Source organism: Myxine glutinosa, chromosome 3 (genome assembly GCF_964187855.1).
Source record: "Myxine glutinosa chromosome 3, kmMyxGlut1.1, whole genome shotgun sequence".
In the NCBI taxonomy this organism is placed as follows: Eukaryota; Metazoa; Chordata; class Myxini; order Myxiniformes; family Myxinidae; genus Myxine; species Myxine glutinosa.
This window is the reverse complement of record NC_136263.1, coordinates 137,204,213-137,219,566: the sequence shown is the minus strand read 5'-3', so window position 1 is coordinate 137,219,566 and position 15,354 is coordinate 137,204,213. Positions and strand designations below refer to the sequence as shown.

At 45.3% G+C, this 15,354-nt stretch overlaps 1 protein-coding gene across 2 annotated transcripts in view; it reads left to right on the top strand.

The window, feature by feature from the left end:
• The window catches only part of LOC137423181 (cyclin-J), a 109,950-nt gene that overhangs the window by 17,287 nt on the left and 77,309 nt on the right, over positions 1–15,354 (top strand). For both annotated transcript variants that reach the window (XM_068110063.2, XM_068110066.1), the window contains exon 2: positions 13,283–13,493. In XM_068110063.2, the coding sequence (XP_067966164.1) occupies positions 13,283–13,493 (211 nt within the window). The remainder of the gene's footprint in view (positions 1–13,282; positions 13,494–15,354) is intronic.

The following is a 15,354-nucleotide window of genomic DNA, read 5'->3' as shown; positions in this document are numbered from 1 at the left end:
TGGGGGTTGATTTAGACCCGGGTGTTCGTGAGAGGCCGTTGGTGAAGTGTGCGACAGGTCTGGTGTGCGAGAAAGTCTGACTCTGGGGTGTGTGAGGAAAAAGTGCGTGCCAAGGAGTGAGGGTGCTGTCGAGAGTGAGTCGGTCGTAGCGCGTGTGCGAGGGAGCACATGGAAGCGCGTAGTGAGGAGTGTTACGGAGGGTGTAAAGGGAGAATGCACGCCTGTGGTGAGTGTTACAGAGGGTGTGACCGGAGAGTGTGCGCAAGAGTGTGCGCGAGAAAGGTGTGTAACGGACGGGTGCATGAGGAAAGAGTGCGCTGTCGAGAGTAAGGGTGAGTGCGCTGTCAAGAGTGGAGGTGAGAGTAGTAAGAGTGACACGGAGCGTGAGTTGGTTGTGACAGGTGAGAAAGGAAGCACACCTGGAATGGTAGAGCGTGTGTGGGAATGCACGCTGGAATTGGTAGTGAGGCACGTGGTTGGGTGTGCGAGTGAAAGCACACCTGTGATTGTCACAGAGGAGGTGACCGAGGAAGGGGCGCGAAGAGGTGTGTTGGTGAGGTGTGCGACCAACGAATGTGTGCCAAAGTGTTCGGTGGTCAGGTGTGTGACCAAGGCTGTGAGTGGAATGAGTGTACCTGGGTGTGTTAGAGAAGGTACGACGAGGAGCATGGAAACGGCTGGATGTATGAGCAAGAAAGGGGTAGCGTATGCATGTAAGCATGCAGGTGAAGCATCGACGGTAACCGGGTTAGCGGTTAGAGCGACTTATAGCCGAATCGGGCCCTCGGTGCGTGCCGGGCTTCGCGTGCCGCGAGAACCAGCGGGGATCCGAGCCACGGCGGGTTCAAAAGGACCGCCGTACGCGATCCACGCTGGGCCTCGCTTTGAACGGCCGCGTCCGTGCTCCACTAGGCGGAGCGGGCAGCCCGATAGGAAGGGTCGTCATGGCGACCACCTTTTGTTGAGGCATTCCGGCAGGTCGAGATCGGGCCATGGGATGGCTCCGTGCCGAGATGGTGCGTAGGACGGACCCGGGTAAGCCCCCGTCCCTGCCCCGAATGCGGGACGTATCCAGCCGCTGGCACAAAACAACCCGCGTTCATTGCTCGGCTGTACGAAGCCGGGCTGTAGACGTGAATTGGCGCACCGAGAGGATCTAATAAGTAGACGGGTGATGAGGTTAGTGTTTTGGACCCAAAATTAGAGAAAAACAAAATTTGATGATTGGCAAAGGATTGGCAGTAATGATTGGCAGATGATGGGTAGTGATTGGCAAATTTTTGATTTGTTGAAATTTGATGTGCAAAATTGGTAGTGGGAGATGCCCGATGTGGTGGGATGGCAACTCTGTCATCCCTCTCAAAAGGGGGGCAAATGCGCTATAGTTTATGGGGTGTATGGCAGTGAAAACTAGCCCGGGTGGGTTAGGATATGGTGTGTAGGGATCTAGCGAAGATGACATTAGGTAACGTTAAGGTTTAGCTAGTGACTGATACCTGTAGTGGGGACGCAGGTAGATTAGAGTGGATGATAATGACGAGGGAGCGCAATAGTTTAAAGGGACGACTGGGAAGCGCAAGTTTCAGAGGGGAGTAGTTAGATGAGATGATGCTGTGTGAGAACTGGACAGGTGTGTGGAGCAGTGTATGAGTAGTGAGTGTGTGGATCAACGCGAATGTGCTTGGGGGAGAGAAGGGTGCAGGCGGCACCAAGTATGAGAGCACAGGTGTGCAAGTACAGGTGTGTGGAATACATGGAGTAAGTGGTACGGAGTGGTGTGCATGGTGTGGATGGGGGAAGAGTGGACCCCTTTCACGAGTACCCGGGGCGGGTAGAGTAAGTGTTAGGTAGAGGGTACAGGTAAATTGTGGTTGGATATTGGCATCTGTGGTGCGGGCGAAAGAATGGTCTTTGGATGGGTGCATTAGTGTTGTGGAAATGGCTGGGCGTGTAGCCTGTTAGTGTGTGTAGTTGGTTGGGCGCTCCACCACTGTGAGGATGTCGGCCAGGTGAGGCCGCAGGTGGGCTCTGTGAGCCGTTAGTGTCAGTGGGTGCCTGAGGATCCCGGGTGTGGATCGGGCAGGCCGTGCCAGGGAGGGCACTGAGGGGGTGAGAGTGCGAGAGGGCCTTCCCCAGTTAGGTTAGGGTGAGGAGCAGGTAAGCTCAGGTGGCAACTACAGTGGTGGAGGTGTGCAGGTGGGTAGACCTGCTGGGAGAGCTACACGTCACAGCCCCGAAATTGTGCGAGGGCACCGGGAGATGAATCGGGGGAGTGAGACCCCAAATTGAGAAGCACCACAGTTTGGTCAATGGGAATTGGTTTTTAGAACCCATAGTGTAAGTTGGCCAATGGATTGGCAGGGAAAGACCCCGGGTAATGTAAAGTTGTTAGTCATTTAGGAAATAGTTAGGATTGATGAACCTGTCGCACCATACGCAGCCACTTACCTGAGGTGATGATGATGACTCCACACCTGTGTTCCTTTGTCCTGTGTTGCAGGAAAGGAGAATTGCTGTGTGGATTTGTGAGACGCATCACGACGTGGATGAGACATTGGGGTGATTCCATCTCTCCCTCCATAGGAGGGACTGATGATGAATTGGTGATGGCAAATTTGATTGGTTAGGAGGGAGAGAAGACGAATTTGGTTTATGGGAGGAACGGGGAAGACAGTAGGGACGTTTGTTGATGTGTAAAGTAGATGTTTATGGGTAGTGTTGTGTTTTGTGGATACAGTAAGGGGTAAGGGAGGGGCAATGTAGGTTACCTGGTGGGGGGGGGGGGGCGTACGGTAGGAACGTACCTGTCTCACCTGGTTCCCATGTGCCCCTAGTGTGCATTACCTGGTATTGCGTGCACTTTTGCGCCCTTACCACCTTACTCACTTGTTTTCTTTTGTCTCCCACCTCCGAGGATCTGGCTTTGGGGCAGAGAGAGAGGAGAGAGAGAGAGGTGCGGGCTCTGCAGTTGTGGGCCTGTACTTTCGCTGCTTGCTGCCTGGATCGATACACCATATGGACCGCAATTTTTGTGGCCGCCCACCATGGACCGCAGTTCTTTTGCGGGCAAGCACCACCCGTTGATGGACCTCTGGGTCAACGTGGCACCTATGCCATGGAGGTGAACCACTATAGTTGGCCCCCTGACGGCCACAATTTAGAAATGGACGCGGTTGGCGCCTTTCTTTATTTTTTAAGGAAGCCAGAAGGCCAAGTGCTCCATGAAGGCAAGACCAGCGGCAGAACATCGGCCGGCTGCGACACCACCGGTGACTATGAACACTTTATTGGTGCACCGGATGGTGTTGACTGTGTGTATGGGGTGGTGCTTTTGGTGCTTGGATGGGGTGCTCTGCACATTATTAAAGGCCGTAGGGCCACAGGGCACTCGTGGGTTGGTGTATCGATGCTGGCATGCGTGCTCTCTCTCTATGCATAACATCTGCATGTGTTCCTCAAAGAACAGGTCCTGGATCGTAGTGTAAATATCAGTCTTGTGTAAATAATGCTCCCTACCGGCTGTATGTTTAGTTTGAGGATTCTTTCCGCGATTCGGTTATCCTGTGGGTGTGTTTCTGTGAGGAGAAGGGTGCAACGTCGCAGGGGGACATATTTACTCATTTGTGAACATCTGTAAAACTGTCGCACTCAGGGTTGAGTTAATAGTAGAGGGAACTACATCTGAGTGCCACACTAAAGTAAGTAAAAATTTATCGGGTCGGGACGCCCCGAGGTAGAGAAGGGTGCAATGTTGCGGATATGAGATTGGCCTCCATCCATATCCGCTTGTAAATATTCCCCTATTTCCCCAATACTTCCCAACTATCCCCAATCCCCCATTCCCTAGTCCCATTTTCTGTAAACAACACTCTGTAGACCCGACCTTCCCCTATTTCCCCCATTAAATGTCGCATCCAGGTCCACCGCATCTCACGTAGACAACTATAGGACATCTTGCTAGTTATTCTTAGTCTATGTCAGTTAAGGACTCGTTTCCATTAATTATGACTCTTCGTTGCACCAGAATGTGATTGTATGGCACCGTTAGGAAGTTTAGGACCTCCCAATACCTCCCCGCAGCTCTTCCTCACGGTTCAGCAACAACAACAACAACAACAGCAACAACAACGGCGGCGGCGCGGGGAGTGCGCGTCCTCACTCCGGCTTGGTTAGCCGCCATCGAACATGTGCTCCGATGGGGTTACCACGTAGGGGCTCGCTGTCAGCTCCTCGTCAAGGGCGGAGCCCGGTAACCCCCCGCACCCAATAGAAGCGGCGGACCGCTCCCATCTGGGGCGGGGCCAACGAGCCGAGGGCGTGTCACTCCCCGCTGAGCATGCGCAGGAAGAGGGAGGTGACGTCAGAGACGCGCTGGACTTGAAGGAAGAGAGACGCCACCTCCGAGCGCTGCAATACCTCCCCGCATCTCTGGACTGGACCGTGTTTGATTCTGCCCCTGAGCCAAGGTGCACCTTGTGCTATCGACTGCCTGTCCTTCCCTGCCATCAATCCCTGTGTAAGTCAGTCTTGTTCCGTTTGTCTGTGGTCTGTCGGGGATAAGATAAGACTGTGTCTAAGTGCCCATCTTTTCTGTGCTTTACCTCTTACCTTGTAATCTACCCCTTTTCTGCATCACCAATTATATCCTCCTCCGGAGGTCTTGAGAACTGTACCCCCTTGTGTCGTTTCATTTATCCCAGCCGTTGTGTCCTTTCCTTCATTGATTTAGCATAGCGCGATTTGGTCAACGTTCGAGTGTAATCGGGTAAACTGTGCGAACACGGCGGCCATTCCGCTCGGCCCATCACAACATCTTAAGTCGTGTCCGTAACAATATCAATGGTTTAAAAAACCGCGCCAGCTGCAATTCCATGGTGTAGTTTGTGGCGGCGCTATTGCCCCTTTCCGATCCCATGACGCATTGCGGTTCCGATTCGCGATAAGGTCTATGAGCTATCACCGACACTTTTCCACCTTTTCCATACCTTTCAATCAGATTTACCTTGTCGTCCATCGTAACCACATTACGCTTGGACACACTAGCATTATCCTTCTTTGGACCCATGGCTAACACAGACACAGTAAAGGAATACTGTACATCGCCTCTGTTTTGAATGAGAATCAGCGGTTGCGCGTACGTACAGTATACTGTACGTACATATTTATATATTTTTAATGTGCTTTTTATTGTATTTTAAATTGTTTTTTTAGCTTCTTTTATTGTTAATTTATATACTATTTTATTTATTTTAAATATATTTTTAAGGAAAACAAATGTTTTCACGTCCGTAGGAGTGACGTAATGTCGCACATAATGACGTTCGCTGCCCGGTCACGAAAGAAATTATGATTCTCTTGACAAAGTGACATGCAGATCAGGCAGTAAACCTCCCAACTGAGTTTCTCAACAGTCGTCAGCCTCAATTCTAAAATCCTTAATTTTCATCCTATTGACTTGAACTTTGAATAGGATTTACATATCGGCTTACTGAATTAAACCACCAACTATTTTTGAGATCGGCGTAGGCCAAAAGGTCAACGTAGGCCAAAGGTCAACCACTTTTTTTTTTAGTTTCTAAAATCCTCAATTTTCATCCGATTCACTTGGAATTTTAATGGGATTTACATATCAGCAAACTGAATTCAACCAACAACTATTTTTGAGATCATCATAGGCCAAAAGAGCAACAAAGGCCAAAAGTCAACAACAATTTCAAATTTCTAAAATCCTCAACTTTCATCTGATTGACTTGAAATGTGAAGAGGATTTGCATATCAGGTCACTGAAATTGAACCACCAATTCTTTTTGAGGTCAGCATAGGCCAAAAAGTAAACATAGGCCAAAGGTCAACAACTTAAGGTGAAGTTTTTAAAATCCTACATTGACTTGAAATTGACCTACATCCTACATTGACTACATAGAATAAAATCCTACATTGACTTGACTTGAAATTTGGATAGGATTTGCATATCGGGTCACCTAATTCAACCAGCAATTATTTTTGAGGTCTAAGGGTGAAAATATCAATATGGGCCAAATTTCTAAAATCGTCAATTTTCATCTAATTGACTTGAAATTTGAAGAGGATTTGCACATCAGATCACTGAATTAAACCACCAATTATTTTTGAGGTTAACATAGGCCAAAAGGTCAACAACTTATTTCAGGAATATTTCAAGACATATTTCTGGCGCAGGGGCAATCAATGAAGGTTGTAGGCCTGAACTTCACAGAACAAGTGTTTGCCCATGGCCAGCTGTACGTGGGCTGCTTGAGGGTTGGAAAACCAAGCAATCTTTATGTCTTGGCACCAAGTAAGAAAACCAGAAATGTTGTATACCAAGAGGTTTTGAGAAATTGAAAATTGAAAAAACGTCATGTAGGAAATGTACTGTGATATTGCTCTAAAATATACATGTTCTTTTCATCATATATTTGTATTATTCTTATTCAACCCGGGCGAAGCCGGGTACCTCAGCTAGTGTTTAATAAAGCGGTGTAGAAGACAGATTTATAAGACTGCTTCAATTGCTATGAACCTCCAGAGTTTTTTTAAAAAATTTTTATGATCATTAGTATCATTATTTTTTATTGAAGTCGAAGTAAACCTGAACACTGCATGGGGTAACGTGTTCTATGAACTCTAGTTTTTGTTGTTTTCAAGTCACTTTTGGTGTGCGTCCAATTTTAGCGACTTCTTGTATTGCAAAGAAACATTTTATGGTGTTGATTAGTTTCACAAATGAACAAATTATTTTTTGCCAAACCTTCTAAAGTTCCAAACCCTTACACCAAACTTTGTTTCTACTTCTATGAAGATTCAGAGAGCCTTCTACATATACCACATGCAGAGCAAAGATTTTGTTGCTCTTTAACGGCCACTATTGTTCCACCTTGTGGGGTCGGCCGGGGGAAGCTTTGCCCTATGGGGCAAGTCTTTCATGAACCGGCCTTGCCAGGCCTGACATTCACCTAGTTAGGGTAGGAATTTGGAATTTGGCCATGACGCCGGTGATACTCGCCTACTCTTTGCGAAAGACACCATGGGATATTTAACGTCCACCACGTATGCTGGCAGATGGGACTCCTGGCTTAACGTTCATCCGAGGGACGGCACACACATTGACGGATCAACCTGCCTGTGAAACACCGAGATGACTGTTTATAGCTGGATTGGGATTTCAACCCAGGCTAGACAGCTTCGAAACGAGTGTGTATACCTCTAGGCTATCCTGACAGCCATATACTACATACAGAGGAAAGATGTTGAGAGAAAATGCACTTTTGCATTAATTTCAAGGACATTAGAAAACTTCTGGACAAAATCAGCAGAGGTATTTTGAATTTGAGCCTGCAGTTGGAGCATCCTTACATAAACCTATGTAAGGATCTTAAACAGGCTGGCTTCCACTATTTGTGATCAGGAAAATGTTTTACTTGTCTTGTTTCGTTCACTTGTTTATTTTAATTTAAAAGACATTCATAAGGAAAGGGGTATATATACTGCTTTGATGAAAACTTTAATCTGCACTCTACAGATTTGTTGATCTTGATGTCTCTTCCCTTACCTTGATCCAGTTGTTCAGTCTGGCTTCAAGCTAACTCTACACTGATTAATAATGAAGCTAAATCCTTGGAACGTTGCCATGGCGTTTTTGAATGCCAACGGGCATGCCTTGCTCCCAAGCCTGCTTTCCCATGTGTCTCGTTCTTCCCTCTCCTGTCTCAACAGCTGCCAGCTTCCATCTGCCACCTTTGTTTGCTTACCCTAATTGCACCCCATTTTTATACTATGCCAGCTTTCTGGCCCAAGTTGGCATTTTTGGGGAAAAGAGAGGGAGTGGGAGGAGGGTGGGGGGTGGGAAGGGGTTCTCATCACACCTTGTCTGTGTATTTAAATGTTGCCTTACAATGCCTTCTTTATTGTTGTTGGTGAGATACTTTTTTATTTTTTATTTTTTTTGTATACAGAATCGAGGCTCATGTAAGAGCTAACACATTGAACATGAAAACATGCACAGACACATAAAACATGCAATGAAGGGAGCGGGAGACAAGAGGGGCGAGAGGGAAGCACACATGCACAACAACAGAAGAGAACAGGGACGTCGGTAGATCTGTGGAAGGGGGAGGAGGGGGGGGGGGAGGGGTGTACACGGTATAAAGCAAATGAACACTTCTAGGAATTTCAGGAAAGAAGTTGTGGATTTAAAGAGGTGGATTTGGGGTGTTTTAACGGGGGTAGAAAATATCAAGGTTTTGGATGGGGGAAGATAAGAGATGGTGGTGAACGGCTGTTTTAAAGACCTGGAGGGAGGAGAGGGATTGAAGAGAGTGTGGGAGTTTGTTCCAGAGGTGGGAGAAAAGAGGAATGAAGGAGTGAAGGTGAGCAGAGAGTCTTGATTTTGGCAGTTTCACCAGAAGAGGGTTCCTGGCAGATATTGTGTGTTCTGCAGAAATATTTGGGGGACAGAGCACAGACAGAGCAGGGCGAGCAAGGCCGGAGAGGAGTCGGTAGAAGACAGAAAGACCACCTACCTGCCTGCGGTGAGAAAGAGAAAGGCCCTCAGAATCGCCTTCATCGTGGGAGATTCCAATCATTCTGAATACTTTGGTTTCAACCGCGTGAAGCCGAGCTAGGTGTGAGGCAGGAGCACCAGCCCTGAGGGGAGAGCAGTATTCCATTGAGCTGCGGATGAAAGCTTTGTATATGGTGAGAAGCTCAGAAGTGCCCAGAAAGGACTTTGCATGATGGAGGATGCCCAGTCAGCGACTGGCTTTGGAGTCCAGCCTGGAAATGTGGTTTTCCCAAGAAAGATCATGGCAGATAGTGAGACCCAAAAGCTTGAGTGACATAACTTCTTCAAGAGGATTGTTCAGAAAGTGGATGGGAGGGTTGTCCAGATGTTCTTTCCGGAGAGACAAAGTGAGAGTGTGAAATTTGTCAGGATTGAAAGACGTGTTCCACTTGTTTGACAAGTTTGTGATATTGTCCAGGTCTGCAGAGAGTGAAGAGGCTGCTCTCCTGCTGTTGTGAGGGTTGGGATATGGAGCGGCAGAGAGTGGAGTCATCAGCAAAGAGGTAGAGAGCATTTTCCAGAGAGTCGGAGAGATCATTGATGAAGACCAGAAAAAGCATAGGGCCCAGAACACTGCCTTGGGGAACTCCAGCCTGGACAGGAAGGGGAGATGAGAGAATTCCATTCAGGGCCACACATTGACTTTGACCAGAAAGGAAGTCTGCAAGCCATGCGTGGAGGTTTCCATGGATACCATAGGAGGAGAGTTTGGTGAGCAGGGCAGGGTGCCAGACCGTATTGAAGGCAAGAGATATGTCAAGGGAGACAGCTCTGATTTCCTGTTTGGCATTCTTCTTCTTCTTCTTCTTCTTCATTGAGGACCTCTATCCATTGTTGAGACAGCAGAAGCAGCATGTCCAGAGTAGAATGACCTGGTCCGAATCCAAATTGATGATCTGAGATCAAGCCATTGGAGAAAGGAAGGATTTGATGTCAGAAGCGATGATGGATTCCATGACCCTGCTGATTATTGGGAGCAGGCTGATTGGTCTGTAGTTGCAAGAATCTGTCTTTGCACCTTTCTTGTATAAAGCGGTAATGTTGGCTGATTTCCAAGCAGATGGCAGATGACCTTGAGCAAAAGAGAGGGTGAAGAGAATTGAGAGAGGGTGTGAAAGAGTGGCAGAGCAGGATTTTAGGACCTGTCTGATGCCGTTTGGTCCAGTTTTACTTATCGAAATTGTGTTTAAATATGGGGCAGCAACTCTTTGGCATCTCCAGACAATTTTGCAATTTTGCCGTGATGCTCTGGGTGCAATGCAACCTCTGCCTTAATGAGCAAAAATGCGGAAGCACAAGCTTGCGGATTATTCTTTTGGCCAAAAAGGGTGCAACCGCTCAAAGTTCAATGTTTCAGCCACAGTGACCTTCCTCAGGGTCCATCATAAATGCATCCTGACATTCACTGGGTGCTGGGAAGGGTGGGGGGTGGGGGGGGGGGGGTGGTGCAAACAGCTGGGGAAGGGCCTGAGCGATGAGGTACATCACAAACACGCCGGACAATCTTATAGACTGAATGATGATGTGTCGCAGCACAGACTACATCCTAATTATGGGTGCAGATCTGTGAAGCACTGGCGATTCCATACATTAATAACTGTAAAATACCCTTGCCATGGAACTGTCCTAACTCCCCTATTATTTATTTTCAAGAAATTGTCCTTGGACTGGTCATTGTACATCCTGGTTAAAAGTTTTTCTGCATATGTTTTTAACAACATGCTGATCTAGGCTTGCCTGCTGTTATAAAAAAAAAGAGAAGCATTTATTTATTTATAATGAAACACTTTATACATGCGGACACTTTTGCTTGAACACAGAGGTGTCTGTAATATACAGGGATAACTGTATTTCTCCATCTAGTTCTTTCTGAAAATCCCCTTTTATGGGGTGAGGCTGGCTGGTATTGAGTTGCTTCTTTGCTCTATTCACAACACTCGTCCATTGCCATATTTCACGAGCCATCTCTTTAAACACTCCATCCACCTCCACCTTTCTGACATCCCTCTTCACAAAATACTGTACCTCAGATGTGATAGACCCATTTTTCCCTGCCTTGCCCTTTTAACGCATCTTTTTTTTGGTAGGGTGTGTCATTTTGTGTGTGTTGAATAGGGGTGTCGATTGGATACATTGGAGTATCTTATATATAATAAAAAATATGAATATTGCACAGTGTGGTCATTTGAAGGAGGACGCACTACCACCTCACTCAGGTTTTTATTATTTATTTATTTATTTATTGGTACAGCTTGGTGCAAAATATGTTATAATAATATTGCTTCTTTGTGATTTTTCTTGTCTTTTCTCATATAGCCATTGGCAATTACCCAATGACTTCTAATCATCCATTACCTCCACCACCAAAGGTGGATGAAGGTTATGTTTTCACCCCTGGTTCGTCTGTCTGAGCCGGATGTCTCAAAAAGTTATTGATGGATTCGGAATAAACTTTGTGGACAGGTTCGGTGCGTGATGAGGATGAATTGATAAATTTTGGTGAAGATCTGGATCCAGATACGAGAATTATTTAATTTCAAGTGATTCTTCAGCATTGAGAAATCGGGGCAAAAACGATATATAGCACGATATCTTAAAGAATTGTGGAGGATTATGACAAAACTTGGTCATCAGGTTGGGTGAGTGGCAAGGACGAATTGATTTGATTTGTGACGATCCGGATATGAGAACTTTGAAATAAAAAAAAAGAAGTGATTCTTTACAATTGAGAGAGAGGGCCAAAAACAATATATAGCATGATCTTTCAAAACGTTGTGGTCAGGTTATAACAAAACTTGGTGGACGTGTTGGGAAGGTGACAAGAACAAGCGAAATAGATTTTGATTCGGGTCCCGATCCAGGTCTGGCCTATCAGTGGGATGCAAAATGTAAACTGTTCAGCCTGGTGGAGGTATGCGCTCTACTGCTACCATGTCCTGTTCTAGTTACCTCCACCACCAAAGGTGGATGGAGGTTATGTTTTCACCCCTGTCTGTTTGTCTATCCATTTGTTTGTTTGTGAACAAAATATCTCAAAAAGTTGTTGACGGATTCGGACGAAATTTTGCAGAGATGTAGCGTATGTGACGAGGACGAAATGATTTAGATTTTGGTGAAGATCCGGATTCGGATCCGGCTACGAGAAATTTTAAAGTGATTCTTCACCATTGAGAGATAGGGCCAAAAACGATACATATCGGGATATCTGAAAAATTTAGGGATGGATTTGGACGAAACTTGGTGGACCGGTTGGGTCTCTGACCACGACGATTCGATTTTGGTGAAGATTTGAATATGGATTCGGATATGAGAATTATTTAATATCTCAAGTGATTCTTCACCATTGGGAGATAGGGCCAAAAACGATACCGAGCGGGATATCTCAAAAAGTTATGGATGGATTTGGACGAAACTTATTGGACATGTTGTGGGTGTGACAAGGAAGAATAGAATCGATTCAATTTTGGTGAAGATCTGGATCCGGATCCAGCTAGGGGAATTGCTTTAATGATTCTTCACCATTGAGTGATATGGCCAACCAGGTGGAGTTATGCTCTCTATTGAGTGCCATTCTAGTTTCCTTTGTTTTTCATCAGGGGGCTGTTGCCATTTTGTTTCCACCTGAATAATTCTCCAATTATTAATCATGTTATCTTTCTATAATTCACCAAATGCCTGTCCGTCCATCTGTCCGTCTGTCTGTCCGTCTGTTGCCAGGTACCGCAAAATTGGTTGAATCGATCGCAACGAAATTTGGTGTGGGTAATCCTGGGACCCCCTGGAGTAAAATAGGCTATATTGTTTTCCCAATTTTTCCAAATTTTCCAATTTTCCAGTTTTTCCAAACATGATGGAATAATATTTACCGATATGAACATTGATGTGGCTTTTATTGAAATTCTACAAATACTGTTTAGATTTTGATGATTTGCGTGTGATATGATTCAACGGATGTTTACATAAATCTTTTAAAATAAAAAAAGCCTTCAATATCTGGTATTTTGCTTTTTCATTTGGGCCTCCCAATTGAAGCTCCGCCCATGGGGCGGGTACCGTTGCTAGTTGTTATAATGCATCATCTACATGTCACTCTTCATGGAACAGTACTAATAATGCTTAATTATTATTTGACTATCTGGTGTGCAATTGAATCCTTAAAACTGATTTGCATTTATCATTTTTCACAGTATCTACGTTTAGGAATGTCATTGTTATTCTTCGTATTTTGTATGCTGCACATGGCTGCGGATAGCATTACTTGCTTGGGTTGGAATGATGCCGCTGATGCAGTGACCCCTGCAGATTAGAGCAGGAATTTTGGAATTTGGCCCTGGTTCTGGCGATAGCTCTTACTCTGCAAAGGACAGCATGGTATCTTTCACGTCCACCAACTGTTGGCAAATGAGGTGCCCGTTTAACATCCATCCAAGGGACGGCATGCACATTGATGACTCACCCTGCCTGTGCAACATGGGGATGACAGTTTATAGCTGGGTCAGGATTCAAACCCAGGCTAGACAGCTTGGAGGCGCGTACGAGCCAATGGCATATATACAGTACGTCTTTGATAGCTCCTTTGCTGACACTGATGTGATGTTAGATGGTGCTTGCTAAGCTCAGCTATAAAATTCCACAGTGCTTTCTCTGTACTCCATCACTTGATTTTCATACTTGCTCTTTTCATGTTTTCCCTTACCCCAGGAGCTGAAACTGCCCGTATTTCGTGGCCAGTCACCTCAGTTGCCCCTGCGCCGCCATTTTATCGACCTTCTGTGTGTACTTGCATCTCGTTTCCAGCTGAGCGCTGCCACTCGACACTTGGCAGTGTACCTGTTGGACCTCTTCATGGATCGCTATGACATCGCAGTAAAACAGCTCTACGTTGCTGCGCTCTCTTGCCTAGTTCTGGCCAGTAAGAACTGCTATGATTCACTTAAGTTTTCACAAAATTTCTTTTTTCCCAATAAGCTTACAGTACATTTTCCAGTTTTGCTTTTCCACTTGTGCCTGCACAATTTGTCATTGTGGTGGAAGAGCCCATCTAATATTTGAAATGTAAATATGGCATACTCTGAGACAATTATTATTATTATTTTAAACTATAAACATGTGCCAAATTTTCATATCAAAGAAAGTGCTCGAATGATGTCATTATGCCGTGCATGTAAACCATCTTGAGTTCAAATATTCTACCGTGGGAAAGTCTTGTGGACTTGCGTGGTGTTTTAAGTTCAACGGGAGAGTGCAGCCAAACTGGATTATCGTGTAGGAGCCACTGTAACACATTGTATTTACTAAAAGTGTTTTGAGAACGGTGCCTGAGGAAGGAATTTGTCCTTGACCATGAATCTCAAGAGCTGTCTGTACAAGTGTAACACATTATTTAGATTTTTGTGGATACCATTCAGCCTGTGACAACGAATCACATGACCTACATAATGGAAACATTTCTGTAATTAAAGCCAGTTAAATTGAATTGAAAGAACGTTTCTTGTCTCTATAGCTTGGTAAATAAATTATTTTTTCAATGTCCCTGACCAACAAATTCAGAATTAGCCTTTTTGTTATTTTAGGATTGATTTTCTTTTAGTACTATTTTTTTTTTTTAAATTTATATTTGGGGACAGAGCACAGACAACAGGGGGAGCTAGACCGGAGAGGAGTCAGTAGAAGACAGAAAGACAGAAAGACCACCAACCTGCCTGCGGTGAGTGAGTGAAAGGTCCTCAGAATCGGCTTCATCATGCGAGATAGCAATGATTCTGAAGGCTTTGGTTTCTACAGCGTGAAGCCGAGCTAGTTGTGAGGCAGGACCACCAGCCCAGAGGGGAGAGCAATCCCCCACTCCCCCCCCCCCCCCCACCTACCTCCGCAATCCCCTTTCTCTCATTATACTGTTCTTTTTGCTATGTTACGTCCTGGTCTGTTTTGTGTTCTCACTCTAACATGAACCTCAACACAATACAATTTATGTATTTAAATGCAACATCACCCTCTGAATGGGAGAGGGGCCTATCAAAAAGCAAGAGGACACCCAAGCAGAGTCCCAGAAGAATCCGAAGTCCTGTGAGACTATCGTTTATCCAAAAACATGCAATGCCCGGAGCTTCAACAGTAACTCAAATGGAGAGATCAGTCATATTAAAATGAAGACCTCTCATTTTGGTGGACCATACTGTTAGGGTGTGAGAAGGAGGTTGTATGTTTTATTTTATGTTTTATGTGTCTGCACATGTTTTCATGTTTAATGTGTTAGCTCTTACACAAGCATCGATTCTGCATACAAAAAAAACAACCCCATCGAGGATGGATTATGGGATGGGAATGCCAGTTGATAGGAATCACAATTCGCAGTGTAAGACACCATTAATTAAGGTTGCAAGGTTTGACGATGCGCGAAGTGCTGAGAGAGTAGATGGCAATCACGACAGACTTTAGAATTTTAGATGGACACATCCCAATTATTATTTGTATGGACCACAAAATGTACACTTGTTGTTACTTTTAGATTTTTTTTGGCACTCTTTTTGAGGCCTAATATTTTAAAACGTTTTCATGCCTTTTACAGTAGGATGAGAAAGGCAAGATGCCCAGCACTAGCGAGGTTAGCGTGCAGTGGCAGTCTTGCTAGTCGTATCGTGTGCAATCCTTAGTGACGCCAGTTGTCTGCTGAGTCTGTACAGCGGCGGTTATGATAAAATACGTAATGAAGCTGTGTATTTGTAACTTGTAAAAATTTAAATTGCTATGAATATAAATATCAGTGGTTCAAT